This window comes from Sceloporus occidentalis, unplaced genomic scaffold (assembly GCF_023333645.1).
Source record: "Sceloporus occidentalis isolate IW3139 unplaced genomic scaffold, rSceOcc1.0.p SCAF_118, whole genome shotgun sequence".
Classification (NCBI taxonomy): Eukaryota; Metazoa; Chordata; class Lepidosauria; order Squamata; family Phrynosomatidae; genus Sceloporus; species Sceloporus occidentalis.
The window spans coordinates 1,467,022-1,484,525 of NW_028317098.1; the positions used below are offsets into that span (position 1 = coordinate 1,467,022).

Here is a 17,504-nt window from a genome sequence, read left to right on the forward strand (position 1 = left end):
AGAGCTCATTAAAAATACTGCTCTTGTACAGGAAAATAATAAAGTGACAGAGTAATTCTTTGCTACTACTTTGTTTTTTCAAGACTGTATATTCCTTAGAATTCCCTTCCGTAGGTAGGTTACCAGCAATATTAACACTCAGTTCTTTATTTTATATTATTATTAATTTATTATTTATATTTTATATTATTAAACCTAACATCTTTTTTAAAAAAATATTATACTAGATTACACACACACTCTCTCTCTGTATGTGTGTGTGTTATCCCTCAGCCTTCCCTCACAGCCAGAGCTAACAAACAGCTGTTGAGGCAAGGGACAGAAAGAGAGTATGCCCAGGCATGTACTCCATTTTGCAAGCCATAAGCCTTGGAAATCCTGGTGATGAAGGGCAGAGAGCGAGAAAAGTCTGTACCCCATTTTGCAAGCCATGAGCCTTGGGAATCCTGAGGGTGAAGGGCAGAGAGAGACAAAGTTCTGTACCCCCTTTTGCAAGCCATAAGCCTTGGGAATCCTGAGGGTGAAGGGCAGAGAGAGAGAAAGTTCTGTACCCCATTTTGCAAGCCATGAGCCTTGTAATTCCTGGGGGTAAAGGGCAGAGAGAGAGCAAGAGAGAGAGAGAGAGAGAGAGAGAGAGAGTTTTCTACCCCATTTTGCAAGCCATGAGCCTTGGAAAACCTGGGGGTGAAGGGCAGAGAGAGAGAGGGGGGTTCTACCCCATTTTGCAAGCCATGAGCCTTGGAAATCCTGGGTGTGAAGGGCAGAAAGAGATAAGGTTCTGTACCCTGTTTTGCAAGCCATGAGCCTTGTAATTCCTGGGGGTGAAGGGCAGAGAGAGAGAGAGGTTTCTACCTCATTTTGCAAACCATGAGACTTGGAAATTCTGGGGGTGAAGGGCAGAGAGAGGGGGGCTTGCAAAACCTTGGAGATGCTTTTGGTAAAGGGAAGAGACAGAGAGTGCCTGTGCGTGCTGAGGTTTGTTTTCCCATTTTCCATGCCGAGACTATGACCCTTGGGAGAGGTCCAGAGTGGGAGATGTAGGGAGGGAAGTGGTGCTTTGTTTCCCCCTTTAGATCCTTTGTTACACACCCCTGAGTTTGACCCTCGACTTAGCCATGGGTCATATAAAAATCTATGATTTTGGCCCCCAAAACTGCCCTTGACTTATACATGAGGTCGACTTATACACAAGGACAGGATCAAAATTCAAAATGACCTGAATAGACTAGAAAGCTGGGCCACAGCTAACAGAATGAACTTCAACAGGGAGAAATGTAAGGTACTGCACTTAGGGCGAAAAAATGAAATGCACAGATATAGGATGGGGGACACCTGGCTTAAGGAGACAACATGTGAAAGGGATCTAGGAGTCCAAGTAGACCACAAGTTGAACATGAGTCAACAGTGCGATGCGGCAGCTAACAAGGCCAATGCGATTTTAGGCTGCATCAATAGAAGTATAGTGTCTAGATCAAGGGAAGTAATAGTGCCACTATATTCTGCTCTGGTCAGGCCCCACCTGGAATACTGTGTCCAGTTCTGGGCGCCACAATTCAAAAAGGACATTGAGAAACTGGAGCATGTCCAAAGGAGGGCGACTAAAATGGTGAAAGGTCTGGAAACCATGCCCTATGAGGAACGACTTAGGGAGCTGGGGATGTTTAGCCTGGAGAAAAGAAGGTTAAGAGGTGATATGATAGCCCTGTTTAAATATTTGAAGGGATGTCATATTGAGGAGGGAGCAAGCTTGTTTTCTGCGGCTCCAGAGACTAGGACCCGGAGCAATGGATGCAAGCTGCAGGAAAAGAGATTCCACCTCAACATTAGGAGGAACTTCCTGACAGTAAGGGCTGTTCGACAGTGGAACAGACTGCTTCCTCGGAGTGTAGTGGAGTCTCCCTCCTTTGGAGGTCTTCAAACCTTCAAACAGAGGCTGGATGGCCATCTGTCGGGGATGCTTTGATCTGGATTTCCTGCATGGCAGGGGGTTGGACTAGATGGCCCTTGTGGTCTCTTCCAACTCTATGATTCTATGATTCTATACATGGTAGGAGCTTCCATTCCTGCCTTTCAGCAAACCACAGTTCACCTAATCTGACAAACAGAAGTTTCATGGTAAATTAAAATCAAACCATTATTTATTTCTTATAATTTCTTATTTCTTGGACTGAATTCAAACAATAAATCCCAAATGGGAGCATATCTTCTGAATGAATGCAATTTATGTAGGTGTTTTCTTAACACATTTCTGTTGATTCAGTGGTTCTCCTCTAGTTGGAGCTAAAGTCTTTGAATGTGGACAAAACATTAGGCTATGCTTTGTCACAAACAGGGATAGGAGTATGCAGACCACTTTCTCTCACACAGAGATAAGGGAAGAGAAAAGAGACACACAGGATACATGCATGCTTGTTCTCAATACATGTGAACAGCACATGGTATTAATATTTAATAGCATACTAATACACTAGAGATAAAATGGCTACATGAGTCCATTTTTCTGTGAGTGTTCCTGTCTTCTCCTTGCTTTGCCCCATTCCTTTCTCACACACAAAAAACACATTTTAGAGATCTCAGTGGGGAGACTGAAATAAGAAAAATGTCAAGTATAACAGAATACACTTAAAAAAACAGTCCCCAAATTTCAAAAGGCAACAGAGGGGTAAAGCAGTTACCATTGTTTAGGAGGCAGAGAGGTATTCTACCCACCAAACCCTCACAAAAAACAAATTCCAAGTAGGGAATCAAGTAGGGGGGGAAACAAAAACCAGATTTCAAGCAGGGAATGATGAAACAAGCCAACTTTGTTTCAGCTTTTTAAGCCTATACAATCTATTACATATTTGTTCCGCAGACATTAAACTGTAGCTGACTATAAAGCACTGAGCTTATTTTAAAAGCAATAAAAAGTAATTAGTGTCTTTGCCACTACCTGCCTATAGGAAGTATATTGGTTCTTCTGCATCATACAGTAGATACAGTTTGCTGCCTTTCAGACACATGGGTAATGATAACAGCAAAGGAAGCAATATAACAAAAGATCCACGAGGACCTAGGAGAACGCCATTCCCTGATTACACAAGGCAGAACAGAAAAAAACAAGAACATATTTTCACAATATAAATAATTTCCTCTAATAGGTAGTCCTGTCTCACAGAAAACAGCAGTGAAATAATATCACCCACTGACAAGGCGGGGTGTTTCTGGGTATTTGGCATACTTCATAGGCATGAAGAAATTAATTCATTAAAAGAACAGGGACCTTTAAAACCACTCAAGATTTGTGCATGATCAAAGCTCTTTCAGAGGAACAAAATGTTAAGAATGGATATTCCATCTGAAGTGGCCCTCCCACCCAGGACTCCTTAAAAAGCATCCTGCCCCAAGAGAAGGAAAAATAAGGCTGAAGAGAACAGCATGAGGAGAATAAGGAGTACACATATTTAAGTTATATTTCAGAGGAAGGAAGAAAACCACATCTGAGTATTTCTTGCCTAAGAAAACCCTATGAAATTCATGGGGTTGCCATAAGCCAACAGGTGACTTGAAGGCACATGCACACATATTTAAGTAGCTGGCTAGTCTGGATCAAGAACAGAAAATGGCTTAAAAGAAGTTAGGAGATGCCAGTTAGCCCAAAATTAACCCACATAGCATCAGGAGATATGGGTGGTTTTTTCAATGAAATAATAAAATTTAAAATGGGTGTGATGGCACCAAGGCACTTTGTCATGTGTGTTTTGCCTACCTCTGTTTAAAAGACATATATGCTGATCAAAGAACTTCTGAATTATGCAGACATCAACAGAGCTCTAGGAAATATATATCTAACTCAGCATTTATTGGTCTGTACTATATTTGGGCACAAGAATAATTGGATGCAGGAAATATTGGTTCTTACCCTGAAAAATCAGCAGAATATTGTCCATAGTCAAAGATATAGACTCTAGAAATTTGGCACACAGTGAGGTATCCCAAAGCAAAAACAAAACAATATCTGAAAGACAAAAAAAAAAGTTAATTTAGTTATATGTCTCCAGATCACCATGGGTTCATAGAAACTAAAAATGAATAATAGCCTGTAACCTTCAAAGTATTGCATAGGCTGAATATCCCTCATATGTGAAGGACAGTTTCTTCCTAAATGAGTACTTTCATTCATATTTATCAAATAGCCTTCCTGTCTACTCATATGACAGTGGAGGTTTGTGTTAGGCATTTTCTGCAACAACCCTATTGTTTTGAGACCTTCAGAGGAGTATCTGAGTTTCTGCCCTGAGTGATTTCTCTCTACACTAACAACCTCCACTTAGACCCTAGCCTACCATCTCAATGTCAAATGTGTAGGTTTACAATTACAGGTACACAATTCCATAACTACAACATTTAACACTACAAACCCTTTCATTTTTCATAACCTTCTTTCATGTCTGAACTTTTCCCACTGGATATTTTACTTATTTTGCAGTACATTTCTATGTTGTTATGCATGAACACTATCAGTAGAGAGAACAGTTGACAAATCATTTCTCACAAACATATTTATTATCATATTCTCTTTCCTTTAACCTCTTTCCTTTGCTGTATTTCTCTCAATAGCAATTCCTGAAGGTGGCTGGGGGGGGGGGGGGGAGCCTCCTCCACTACATTTGCTCCGGAAGTTTAACCCTTCAGATAGATTACAACTCTCAGAATCCCCCAACCAGCATGACCACTAGCCATGGTGTCTAGAAATTCCAGCCCTGCCCCAAATAATTTTTCCATGCACCATCATACTCTACTGCTATGGTATCAATGTGCTTCGTATCACTTGCAGCATTCAGCTTTAAAAAACAACAACTATAAAGCCCCCATGTTAGTTACTTTTGAGAGGGTGAACTTCATAGAGTTACTTTTTAAAAACTATAAACATTTATTAATTGTTTTAGTGGCTTGGGTATATAAACAAAACTAATTCCTTTTTCAAAGCATCTTTCGCTGCATTTTGGATACCCTAAAGACTTCTGAAATTTAAACCTTTTCCTAAATATAACAGAAATACCAACTACTTCACTCTTTTAGAAGTCAACTGTGGTTTCTTAGTCTGATTTAAGTCTTCTATTAACTTATGAAAAATTTTGAATAGCAAAGCACACTTTATATGAACTGCAGCCGTAGTTAGGTTACTTCATCTTGCTTTAATGAGGCTCTGCAATTATCTTAGGAGGAAAGAAGCTGTGTGTGATATGAATGAAGCAATTGTCACTGTGTTCATTCAGAGTAAATTAGTACTATCAAAGATTATCAACTGTGCCAAGGTAGCAGTGTTAGCCTTTTTATAACTAAGCACTTTACCCATATAGTACACTAAGGAATTCTTTCTTATGAGGAGGCTGCTATATTATGGTACAACTTTGCCCCCCACTGTTCAAGCCAACGTAGTCACATTTTAACGTGTAAGCACTTTGCAAAATATTAAGATTCTGTACAGTAGGCCTGAGAGCCAGAGTGGGAGAGTGGCTTGAGTGTTAGACTACAACTCTGGAAACTATCGTTTGATTCTACACTTGGCCCTGGAAACCAACCCTAGGTGAGTCACACACTCTCAGCTCCCCAAAATTCCATGCCTTAGGGGTTCTACAAATTGGAAACAACTTGAAGGCACACAACAACAAATAGTAGACTCAGAGGGTGACGCATCAGCCAATCCACAATCAATGTTCTCAGCTAAAATCATTGCAAGATTCAGTGTTCTACTGACTCATGTGGAAAAATGTATTTCTCTCGCAGGGTTCAGATTGGTTTTCACTCAGCTCCCATCCCTTGTAGGTTCCTTTCTTTCTCCTTTTCCTCTTTTCTCACAGGTTTCAGGTGGGATTTGGAGGTATGTCTAATGTTAGAAGAGGCGCAGCATGGTGAACTATTGACCAACAAAGCTACTACAGAGTAACCAGAATGCAGTTTGAACAGTCCAGCCTTATTTTGGTATAGATTTCTGGAACATGTAAAGTAAAACCATTGACCAGGATTGACCACTAAGCCACGAACCCAAGAGTGGCAGTGGCAGCTGTTCTGCTGAAAATGAGACACATTGTCTGCTCTGAGGGGAGGTGATCCGCTCTATACCCACAATGACCCATCTGCGAAATAGCCAGTTACAAGCACTACTTAATGGTACAGCACCCACTCATGTTTCTGTGGATGTTTAGGCTATCCACCAACACACTGTCCACTCTAGGAAAGTATACTGCAGCAAGAAATAAAGATCTTGAAGAAATTTCTCAGTTACTGTGTGGCTACCATGGCTACCATGGGGCAATAGTTACTATGTGTAGCCAGAAATCATGGCAGCTTGCATGCCCCTAAAATATCAACCAATAAACTGTTCCAATTTGTGGATGAAAACACATTTTGTCACCTACCAAATCAAAATGCAATGAGATACAAGACATGCTTGGACAGCCTACACTCACAAGGTCAGATAATTTTAACATGATTTCACCCCTAGGTCACAAGGAAGTGGCTTTATGCTATCTGCTAATATTTGAAAGCTCTGGAAGCATATACGTACAACAAACCAATTAGGGTTGTGTTCTAGTTACAATAAGCAACAGAGTAGCACAATGACCCAAGAAAGCTAAGACAGTGACTTCATTGGAGACAAGTAACACGACCATTGAGAAAACATATTTTGCTAACTAATAGCTCCCACACAAGTGAAAAAGGTGTAGATAAAAGGTTGATAATTAATTCCATATTAAAATTTTGTTTATTTTCCAACAGAAATCTAGCTTTTTAAATAATCTAAGTATATAGTGCCAGCAGGTGTAGCCTTGTGAAACTAGATGTGAAACATGCATGAGAATGGTTTCAGGAGTTTTATTAGATCATTCAGACTACAAATGTTAATGTTAGGCTATTTGCATCCCTGATAAACTGGGAAGGATTGGAAGGGAGGAGGAACAGGCATGCACCTCTTCCTCCTCCTCCTGCCACGTGCCAGGGGAAATGATGTTGTGTGCCATCTCTGGCATACATGCCATAGGTTTGCCATCACAGTGATAGGTGTTCTGAACATGCTTCCATGTGTACCTGCATTTATGTGTACCTGCATGGTTATGTGTGAATGCATCCATCCAAAAGACATCCATCTAATCTCTGTTTAAGAAAACCTCCACCCTCCAAGGCAGTCTATCCCACTGTCTAACGGTTCTCACAGTAAATAAGTTCTTCCTAATGTTTAAGTGGAATCTCTTGTCTTGTAATCTTAATCCATTGGTTCATGTTCTCATCTCTAGAGCAGCAGGAAAAAAACCTGTCTGAATCTTCTACATGGCATCCCTTCAAATACTGAAAGTTCAATATGTCAATTCTCAGTCTTTTCTTCTCAAAGCGAAACACACCTAGCTCCATTCTTGAGCTTGGACGGGGATGGGGGCCCCCAGGTATAGTTGATGCCCACAATGTGGTCACTGTTTTTTTCCCTCCAGCTTAATTTTTACCCAAATGCTTTCACCCTGTTTTCCATTATCTTGAAGTCATGGCTCTTCTCACAGGTATACAAATCTTTGACATATAATGCTATTCTTCCACCATTCCTATTTGATCAATTCATTTATAATACAGTCAGCCCTCCTTATCCACTGATTTTTTATGTACAGATTCAAGCATCCATGGCTTGAAAATTTTCCAAAAAAGTATGAATTCCAAATAGCAAAGTTTGATTGTTCCATTTTATATAAGGGACACCATTTTACTATGCCATTGTATTTAACGGGACTTAAGTATCCACGGATTTTGTTTTGTAGTTTATATCCTTCCATTATTTTGTTACTATTATGAGGCTCATCCTAAGGGGTTTCTTTGAGGCTTATTAAATCATATTTAGCTTCCTGAGTTAAGAGTTCAAGTTCATCTTGCTTATTTCCCACACTCTGCACATTAGCGTAGACATTTAAGACCATGGGTCACTGGCAAGATTCAGAATTCTTTGTTGAATTTTTTCTGCCTACTGCTGGACTCTTGTACTATTGGTCCAATTCCCCCATACTATTAAAACTATTGTCCCCAGTACTTGGTGTCATCATTGCTCTCTAAAATACTGTCTCCCTCTGCCATGTAACTCCATCTGAAGCCTTCCTGATCCAATTTGCAAAACCCCTAGCAAATACATTCTTTGCAGATGCTGTGAGGTGCAATCCATTTCGTGCCAGAATGTTTTCTTCATTAAAGTGTAGGCCAGGGTCAAAGAAGCCAAATCTTTCTTAATGGCATCATTTGCAGAGCCAGTTGTTCACTTGTAATATTCTTTTCCCTCATTTTGTACCATGTCCTTCAACAAGATGGATCAATTAAACAACCACCTTTGCCCATGAGGTCCTTTAGCTTCCTCCTCAGAGCCTTGCAATATGTTGAGGGCTACATCTTACCATATAATTTGCTCTGGTGGGTTTCATGGATCTTGTCAGTCTTGTCAAGACATTTTATCAGTCCCACACACCACTTCTACTATTCCTTGAAACAGGAAATCACCTCTTATCACCACACATTTCTTCCACCTTTGAGAAATGGCAGTAGCCCTTTACATCCATAGAATGCTTCAAGATTGCCTCCCTGCTTTCACAACTGACGTGACCAGAGTATGGGTCAAAACAATCAGATGTTGTGGCACTCCTGTTTCTTTGGAATATTTAAGATACTTATAACGAAACCTATCAAGCAACCTCAAAAATGCAGGGCAATACTATATTAAACACTGAGAGATTGTTCTGTGTTTACTTAAATTATACCAAGTGTTTCAAATTATGGTACATATGTGCAATACAGACTGCCCCATTGGGGCAGACTGCACCTGCCCCTTTTCGCTCCAGCTTGGGGCCAGGGCAGCCTCACTGGCAGCCCTGTGGCCCCAATCCGGAATTTTTCCAGGCAACGGAGAAGCGGAAAAATGCCACTTCTCTGTGACGCAGAAAAGGAGTGTCCTTGGGGCTTCATGTCCCCGGACACTGGGACAGCCAGAGCCATGGGAGAAAGGGGTCGCACAGCCCTTCTTGGCATTGTTCCCGCGGCCATTTGGTTACCATGGGAACAATGCGTGTGCCGAATAGCAGCTCCATTTCACGCCGCTGATAGGGCGCCATAGGTACCTCCAGCAGCAAGGTGATGTCTGTTCTGTGCACCGGCATTTGATCGGGGTGCACAAGTGACGTCATGGACGCACACCCCATGTAGATGGGGCCGCATGTCCATGCCACCACCACGAACTAGGGTTGCCCCAGGCCTCCGCAAACCAGTGGTGTGTACCGGGCTTGGGTTTCCAAAGTTTTAACATTTTTGTATGTGTAACATGGATTCTGTATGCATGCCAGCTTCATTTTCAGTGGGTGGAACATGTTATTTTTAATACCTTCAATTTTACTAGGACCATGTTCTAATATCAAAATATTAGAACACGAACTTTAAAAGCCCCAGTAATGTACAGTCGATCCTCCCTATACACGGATTTGCCATACACGTATTTGAGCATACGCGCATGGCAAACCCAGAAGTTGTTCCTCTCCTCCCCTCCTCTTTCCCCCTCCTTCCTAACTTCCCTCCCTCCCTCCCTCCCTCCTACCTACCTACAACTAACCTACCTTCCCTCCCTCCCTCCTTACCTGGGTCGCCGCGCCGCCGCCGCCACGTCCTCGCTGCTGCCGCCGCCGCCGCCGCCGCTATAAATGGCCCGGATGCAGCCTGGAGGTCTCTTGGCCTCCAGGAGCAGCACCCAGCTGTTTTGTGGAGGCCGAGGCCGCGAGGGAGAAGAGGCTTGGCCTCGTCCTCCTCGCGGCCTCGGTCTCCGCCACCGCAAAATGGCGGGCTGCTGCTCCTGGAGGCCAAGGGGCCTCTAAGCTGCAGCCGGCTCTTTAAGAGAGGCGGCGACCAGGGAAGACGAGGCCTGGCCCCGTTCTCCCTGGTTGCCGCTGCTAAGGAAGAGCCGGCTGCAGCCTGGAAGACAAGGGACCTCCAGGCCGCAGCCGGCTCTCCTTCGGCGGCGGCAACCAGGAGAAAGGGGCCTGGCCTTGTCCTCCAGGTCGCCACCGCTGAGGAAGAGCCGGCTGCAGCCTGGAGGACAAGGCCTGGCCTCCTCCTCCTCCCTGGTCGCCGCCTCTCTTAAAGAGCCGGCTGCAGCTTGGAGGCCCCTTGGCCTCCAGGAGCAGCAGCCCGCCATTTTGCGGTGGCGGAGACCGAGGCCGCGAGGAGGATAAGGCCAAGCCTCTTCTCCCTCGCGGCCTCGGCCTCCGCCGCCACAAAACGGCTGGGTGCTGCTCCTGGAGGCCAAGAGACCTCCAGGCTGCATCCGGGCCACTTACAGCGGCGGCAGCAGCAGCGAGGACGCGGCGACCCAGGTAAGGAGGGAGGGAGGGAAGGTAGGTTAATTGTAGGTTGGTAGTTAGGTGGGAGGGAGGGAGGGAAGGAGGGAGGGAAGGTAGGAAGGAGGGGGAAAGAGGAAGAGGATTTTTCTGTCCAATCGTGGCGCACGTGCACGCGCGCCGCCATTGGACAGAATGGTGCTTTGAGCATACGCGGATTTTGGTATACGTGGGGGGGTCCGGAACGGATCCCCCGCGTATACCGAGGATCCACTGTATTTTTGACTTGGAAATTTCAAGGTTTTGAAGACATACACATGGTTAGAAAGAGGATAATATCTTCACATAATAAGCCAACAGATATAAAAGTTTTGCTCACATAAGCAGTTTCTTTAAAGGAATATCCAGGAAGCCTCTATAATTAACCAGTTTTTCCAATTTTGTCAAAGCCAAGAAACTGTGGTCACTAGCTTTATGGAACAAGTCAGGGTATGACCTTCTGGCATAACCACATAATGCAATCTACAGACACCTGCAGACATCAGAACAATGCCAACTCCATTATCACTTTTAAGAGTCCAAAATGGTGAGGTGTTTTGTTGTTGTTCTTTTTTGTTGATTATTACAGACTACCAAGTGGTAGAAGTCCGAACTCTACAATCCTCTACAATCCATGTTGCTTGATGAACAGAATTTTCTTTGAGTTAGATGCTACATATCATTTCTTTCTAGTGAAAATTGATCATTTATGTTTAAGGCAATAATATGACCTGGACTAGTCTGTATTCTATATGACGTCAACTGTGGACTTGAAATGGGGAGAATTTCAGAAGGTCCATGGGTGAGTTAACACTGTAGAAGTAGTAGTCTTCCCTCCCCTGACTTATTTTTAGAAGAACTGTCCCTTCCAGATACACATTTTCTTCCTCAAAATGCCCAAGATCTGTTGTTGTTCCAGTGCATCCTCCAAAAGAAATATAGCAATTGCCAGTTGAGAGAAATTTATCCATTTGAGGCTTAAGGTAACATTTTTAAAGGACTTGTGCTGCTGCCACCACAATAGTAAGCACACTCCTCCAAGAAAACTGTTTAAATACCCTTTTGCTTTCCCCCTACCTCCTCCCCCCAAAAAAACCCACTGAAATACTCCTCTTTAAACTCTTTGCCAGTGAATGGGGTAGCATGTAGGCGTGTGTCTATGTGTTAATTCAAAACTGCATGATAAGGCACTCCTCTTTGCTTACTGCCCCTCTCCACCCATGTACATCCCATTTCCTCTAATTTTATCCAGTTCTGTTCCTAAATTCAACACTTCCCCATTCAACACAGATAACCAAATATATTCTTTATAATCAGCCTCTGAAAGTCTCATATGCCTTAAATATCAATTTCAACTGGATGTTAATTCCTTTCAACAAAGAGTCTCAGGATAAAAAACACCTGACTTTGATTGCATTTGACAGACAAATTAGTAAAGCTGATTTTTTTCGTATCTAAGTATTGACGTTCTTCTATAATATACCAGGAATTTCAATAGCAAAAGACAACTTCGATGTGCATTCTTCCCAATCCTCATTCACTAATTATGCTTTTCTCAGGGGTTCTTTGAAACAATTTATGGAGGAAAAAAAAGTTAAGAGGATATGATATTTTGAAACTCCTTCAAAGAGAATTTCTGTACTTGTATTATTAGTATTAACACTTGTTAAATCCTTCTCCATCTGCCAGCATTACTGAGGCAATGAAAAACATGCACAGGTAGGCAAAAACATTTTTTTTAAAAAAAAATGGCAAAACAGACAACAGTCTCTAAAATTAAGTCCGGTGTTAAAGAGCATATGAAACAAAGCAATGTTGACTGCCAGCCAGAAGCTCAGGGTGTTTTGGGAGAAAGGGAAATATTTTTAACCCCCCCCCCCAATGTTCATGACCTCACCAATGAATAAAACAAGACAGAAAGAAATGTGATTATGACCAACCATAACATTTTGAACAATAAAAATACAAATAACATCTTTAACACAGCAAGTGCAACATTATTACTGCAGCAAAAAATGATACTTTCTGATTTACTGACAATCATAATGCTTTTTATATCTATGATCTATATGCATACCATGCACAGCTCCCACAATCCTTTATCACTTGGATCTGCTGGGAGTTGTAGGAGAGTATGCCATTCTACAGTATAAGCAGTTAGTTTCATTTTCTACATGAGTCAAACTTTATAATTGCAACTAAGTCATATTTTCACAAAGATTTCTCTTTTATCTTCACAATATAAAGATCTGTTAGGGAGGCCTGGGATAGGAAGGCAAGAGGAAGCCACTAGTATGAATAGTGTTATTCTTACTAGATAGGAAACAGTGATTTGTACTGTATTGTATTGCATTAGAGTTGTATTGTATTTTATATGTGTACTGGTTTTAATATTGTATTATTGCATTGTATTTTACTGGATTTTATGGATTTGTTTTAGCAATGTTGTAAACCGCCTTGATCCTTGGAAAGACGGTATATAAGTAAAATGTATTATTATTATTAATATTATTATTATTTTGACCATATGGGAGCCTTATATTTTAAGAACTAAGGAGGTATGCTGTTTAAATTATGCATGCATCCTAAGAGGCCGGAAGCTGCGCCAAAGCCACTCTCCAATCCAGCTTCTGGCCTCTTAAGATGCGTGTGTCATTTGGATAGCATACCTCCAAAGTGACTTGAAGAAGCTTTATTTTGGCCTGTCTATTCGGGCCCTTAGACAGTCAGACTGGTGGAAAAAAACAGAGTGCTCCCTCCTCTGTGACCAACAGAGGAATCAAGTGGGCTGGCAGAAGGGGAACCACAATTCATACTTCTCCCAGCCTACAGCCCCACAGGTTAGCAGTTTCTGCAGCCTCATTCACAAGGTGGTCATATAGCTGGATGCTCTATCATTTTCATCCTGCAATTCCAACTATCCTAACCACATCATTAGCTATTAAACATTATCATTTGTTTCAGACAAAAGTAGCTTCAGTTGTTCTGAGAGATGGTATTCACCGTCCAGCTTAATTACCTGAAAAATAATCAGTGATATTTAGTATTCACAATTGCAGGTGGGATTTGGGGAATAACCAAAAAAAATGGGATAGCTGTGCTGTGAGATATTCAATTCCTAAGCCCCTTCCACACAGCTCCCAGTCTGCCATACCCCTCCCATTCCTGGCCTATTTCATCAAGAAATACATGAAATAACATTCTGATAAGCAGAAATGCATTTCAGACAGGACACTGAAAATTATGAACGGAAGACATCATTTCAAATAATTAGCATTATAGGAAATGAATTCAAATGCAATCATATGCATAATAATGTAATACACAAACTTCACACAGTCGTTAGTATTCCTTCATCAAAGAAGAATCTGCAATAACAATTAACATGGAGGTCTTCATTTTATGTAAAAACCTTCAACTGCAGCACAAAGCATCTGCTTGCTTACAACAGTTAGTAATAAGCTGCATTAATTAAAATTCTTGTTTGTAGTAAATTATTTCAGCAATAAAACAAAAGCATGCATAGCTCTTCCCAAATAGTCATAAATTTAAGAATGTTCCCAAAGCATATTAGGGAATGAAATGAGAAGAAAAGACAAAACAATATTTATTGAGAGAGTTAGGGATATAGAGAGAGATTATTCCTTCTAGCCAGGGTAAAGTTACCCAGTGGCTCTTACTGACATGCTTTGCCTAGCCAAGCACCAAAATGTATTCTCAGCCCTGACAATATAAACACTACACTACTTTCCTCTTATAAAAAGTACTGAGCATCAGATGAAGCCCTAAATACAACAGATGAGATCTGATCTTGGAACCTAAGCAGGGTCAGCCCTGTTTAGTACTTGAATAGGAGGCTGGCAATGAATACCAGGCGCTATAGACTAGGGACAGAACAGACAAGCCAAAATAAAGCTCCTTCGGGTCACTTTGGAGGTATGCTGTTTAAATGACACACACATCTTAAGAGACCAGAAGCTGTGCCAAAACTGCGCTTCAATCCTGAGGACTGGAGAATGGCTTTGGCATGGCTTCCAGCCTCTCAGGATGCACGCATCATTTAAACAGCATACCTCCAAAGTGATCCGAAGCAGCTTTATTTTGTTTGGGCCCTATATTTCAGAGGAAGGAACTAGCAAAACCACTTCTGAGTATTCCTTGCCTATGACAACCCTGTGAAATTGATGGGGTTGCCATATGTTGACAGGAAACTTGAAGGCGCATACACACACGCACATGCACAAACACACAGTGATTATTGATTTCAGTGGCCTCAGCTGGGGGCCAGTAGTGACAACTGTTGGTGTTCTGTCATTTTCTCTTTTTGGTCTGTTTTGCAGCAGATTGTTTCTGCTTATCACTCTCGCTTTGTTGAGTTGTTTTTTCCTCCCATTTCACTAGGAGGGTATTGTAGTTTGAGAAATTCCTCTTGCAGATTCACGAGTTCTGAGCCCCTATCTTGTGGGTCTAAACCTATATGGTTGTACTGGAGGGTTCATCTCTAAAGCAGCACTGCTTTAAGTGGTGGCTTCTGGACAGGTGTCACTCGCTAAGCCATGAGCTGCTGATTCCTAGCATGTTTCCAAGAAAGAATGAAAGAAAATATATCCAATAGGTACAAACATTCCCTGGCACACTGGGAAAATAATAAAGCAATAATCTCACAGGGATCATGGCTAAACAGACTGAACAGACTCCACAAATACTCAGAATAATTCCTTTTTCTCTTGCTACTAGAATTAAGCAGCATAAAGATCACTTGCCAATACTCCCCACAGTTACTAATACAAGACAGTATCAACAAATCACAATGCTAAAATACACAGCTGACACTAGATATAACAGGGACAAAAATAACTAATTAAACCATACTTTAAATCTCAACAGTTGTGTATGAATGGCACAAACAGAAGAGTGGACTATACCAATGTTAAAACACAGAAGCAATTTTAAAAAATACCAGAAAATGCACATACAGTGGACCCTTGATATTCACTGTGGCTTGATTCCAGTACCTCCTTGTGGATACCAAAATCTGTGGATGCTGAAGTCCCATTATATACAAAGGCACAGTAAAATGGCAAAAAGAGGAACAAAAAATGAAGAATGAGATTTCTTCCACAAGATGCAGGAACTCAAGGGAATGTTCAAACCAAAAGTAGGAATGCTTTATGATCAGAAGAGGAACATACTACAAGACCAAGAAGAAATAAAAAACAGTGGAAGCAATGCACAGAAGAGCTATGTAAAGGTGTTGAAAAAATGAATGACAAATGGAATGAAGAACCTTATGAAGCTGAACCCCAAATTCTAGAGAGCAAGGTGGATGCTGCAGTAAAAGAAACTTGGGAGAATATATCACCAAGGCCAGATTTTATTCCAATAGAATCACTACAATCCACACAGATAGAATCAGCTCTAGTGGTAGCTAAAATATGTCAACAACAAGACCCATAGCATTAATCTCCCATGGAAGCAAAATCATGTTCAAAATTCTGCAGCACAGACTCCAATCATACATGGAAACAGAAATCCCATGGGTATAAGTGGGGTTCAGGAAAGAAAGAGGCACTAGAGACCACATTGCAAACATACTACAGTTAATGGAGTGCACCAAGGAATTCCAGAAGAAAATCGTCATTTGCTTCACAGATTACAGCAAAGCCGTTGAATGCATAAATCATGAAAACTTATGGAATGCTCTTAAGGACATGGAAGTAGCTCTACATTTGACAGTCCTGATGAGAAATTTGTATTTAGAACAAGAGGCCACTGTTAGAACAGAATATGGAGAAACAGAATGGTCCCCAATAGGCAAAGGGGCCAGAAAAGACTGTATTCTATCACCATACTTGTTCAATTTCTTCATAGAAAATATCATACAAAGCGCAAGACGTAAAAGGAGGACGAGTGAAGATAGGAGAAAGGAACAGATATGCAGGTGACACCATACTACTATGAGAAAACATCACAGACTTGGAGGAATTACTAAGAAAGGACACGGAAGGAAGTGGAAAGAAAGGTTAATGATTAACATAAAGAAAATAATGATCACAGAGGATCCACATAAATTCAACCTAGACAATGAGGAAACTGAAATCGTTAAAAAATTCCCATCCTTTGGATCAAACATTGATAACAGAATCACAGAATTGGAAGAGACCACAAGGGCCATCCAGTCCAACCCCCTGCCATGCAGGAACACAGAATCCAAGCATTCCTGACAGATGGCCATCCAGCTTCTGTTTAAAAACCTCCAAAGAAGGAGACTCCACCACACTCCAAACTGAAACTGCAGTCAAGAAATAAGAAGACAAGGAATGGGAAGGGCCACTAGGAAAGAAGTAGACAAGATCCTAAAGTGTAAGATACACAGCTAGTAAGTTAAAATCATACAAGCCCTTATATTCCCCATCACCACGTACAGATGTGAGAGCTGGACAATGAAGAAATGGATCCTAGAACATATCAAGCCTGAACTCTCCCTGGAAACCAAGATGACGAAACTGAGGCTGTCATATTTTGGCCACATCATGAAAAGGCATTACTCACTAGAAAAGACAATAATGCTAGGGAAGGCAAAAGGTAGCAGAAAAAGAGGAAGACCACACACTCCAGATAGCTAGACTCAATCAAGGTAGCAACTGTCATGAATTTACAAGAGTGGTGGAGGATAGGGAGTATTGAACATAAACAGGGTCGCCATGAGTTGGGGCCAACTGAAAGGCAGTTATCAACAAATAAAATGGCAAATTCAAGGTTTGCTTTTTGGAATTTAAAAAGTACAATATTTTCAAGCTGTGGATGGTTGAATCCATGGATACAGAATCTGTGGATATGGAGGGCCAACTGTATAGTTGCTTCCCATAAATGAACTTTATAGATGTTTTTAAATACAGTAATGGGAAATTCTGGGAAATTAAGATTGCAAATACATTCCATATTGCAAACATTTCCTAACAGTATTTTCCCATCTAAATATAAGATGAACATTCAAGTATGTAGTACTAGTGTTTATACTATTTGGATTTAGTTGCATTCTTTCTACAGAAATAAAGAGAACATATTATTCTAATCAAAGACTGAGAGAAAAGCCACTGTAAATCCAAAGTTCTTGCATTTGTGAAAAGTAAG

The 17,504-nt window shown here is 41.4% G+C and overlaps 1 protein-coding gene across 2 annotated transcripts in view; it reads right to left on the reverse strand.

Annotated features, from left to right (window-relative positions):
- LOC149282341 (membrane-bound glycerophospholipid O-acyltransferase 2) overlaps positions 1-17,504 on the reverse strand; it is a 119,060-nt gene that overhangs the window by 33,294 nt on the left and 68,262 nt on the right. For both annotated transcript variants that reach the window (XM_089498319.1, XM_089498320.1), the window contains exon 4: positions 3,902-3,997. In XM_089498319.1, the coding sequence (XP_089354445.1) occupies positions 3,902-3,997 (96 nt within the window). The remainder of the gene's footprint in view (positions 1-3,901; positions 3,998-17,504) is intronic.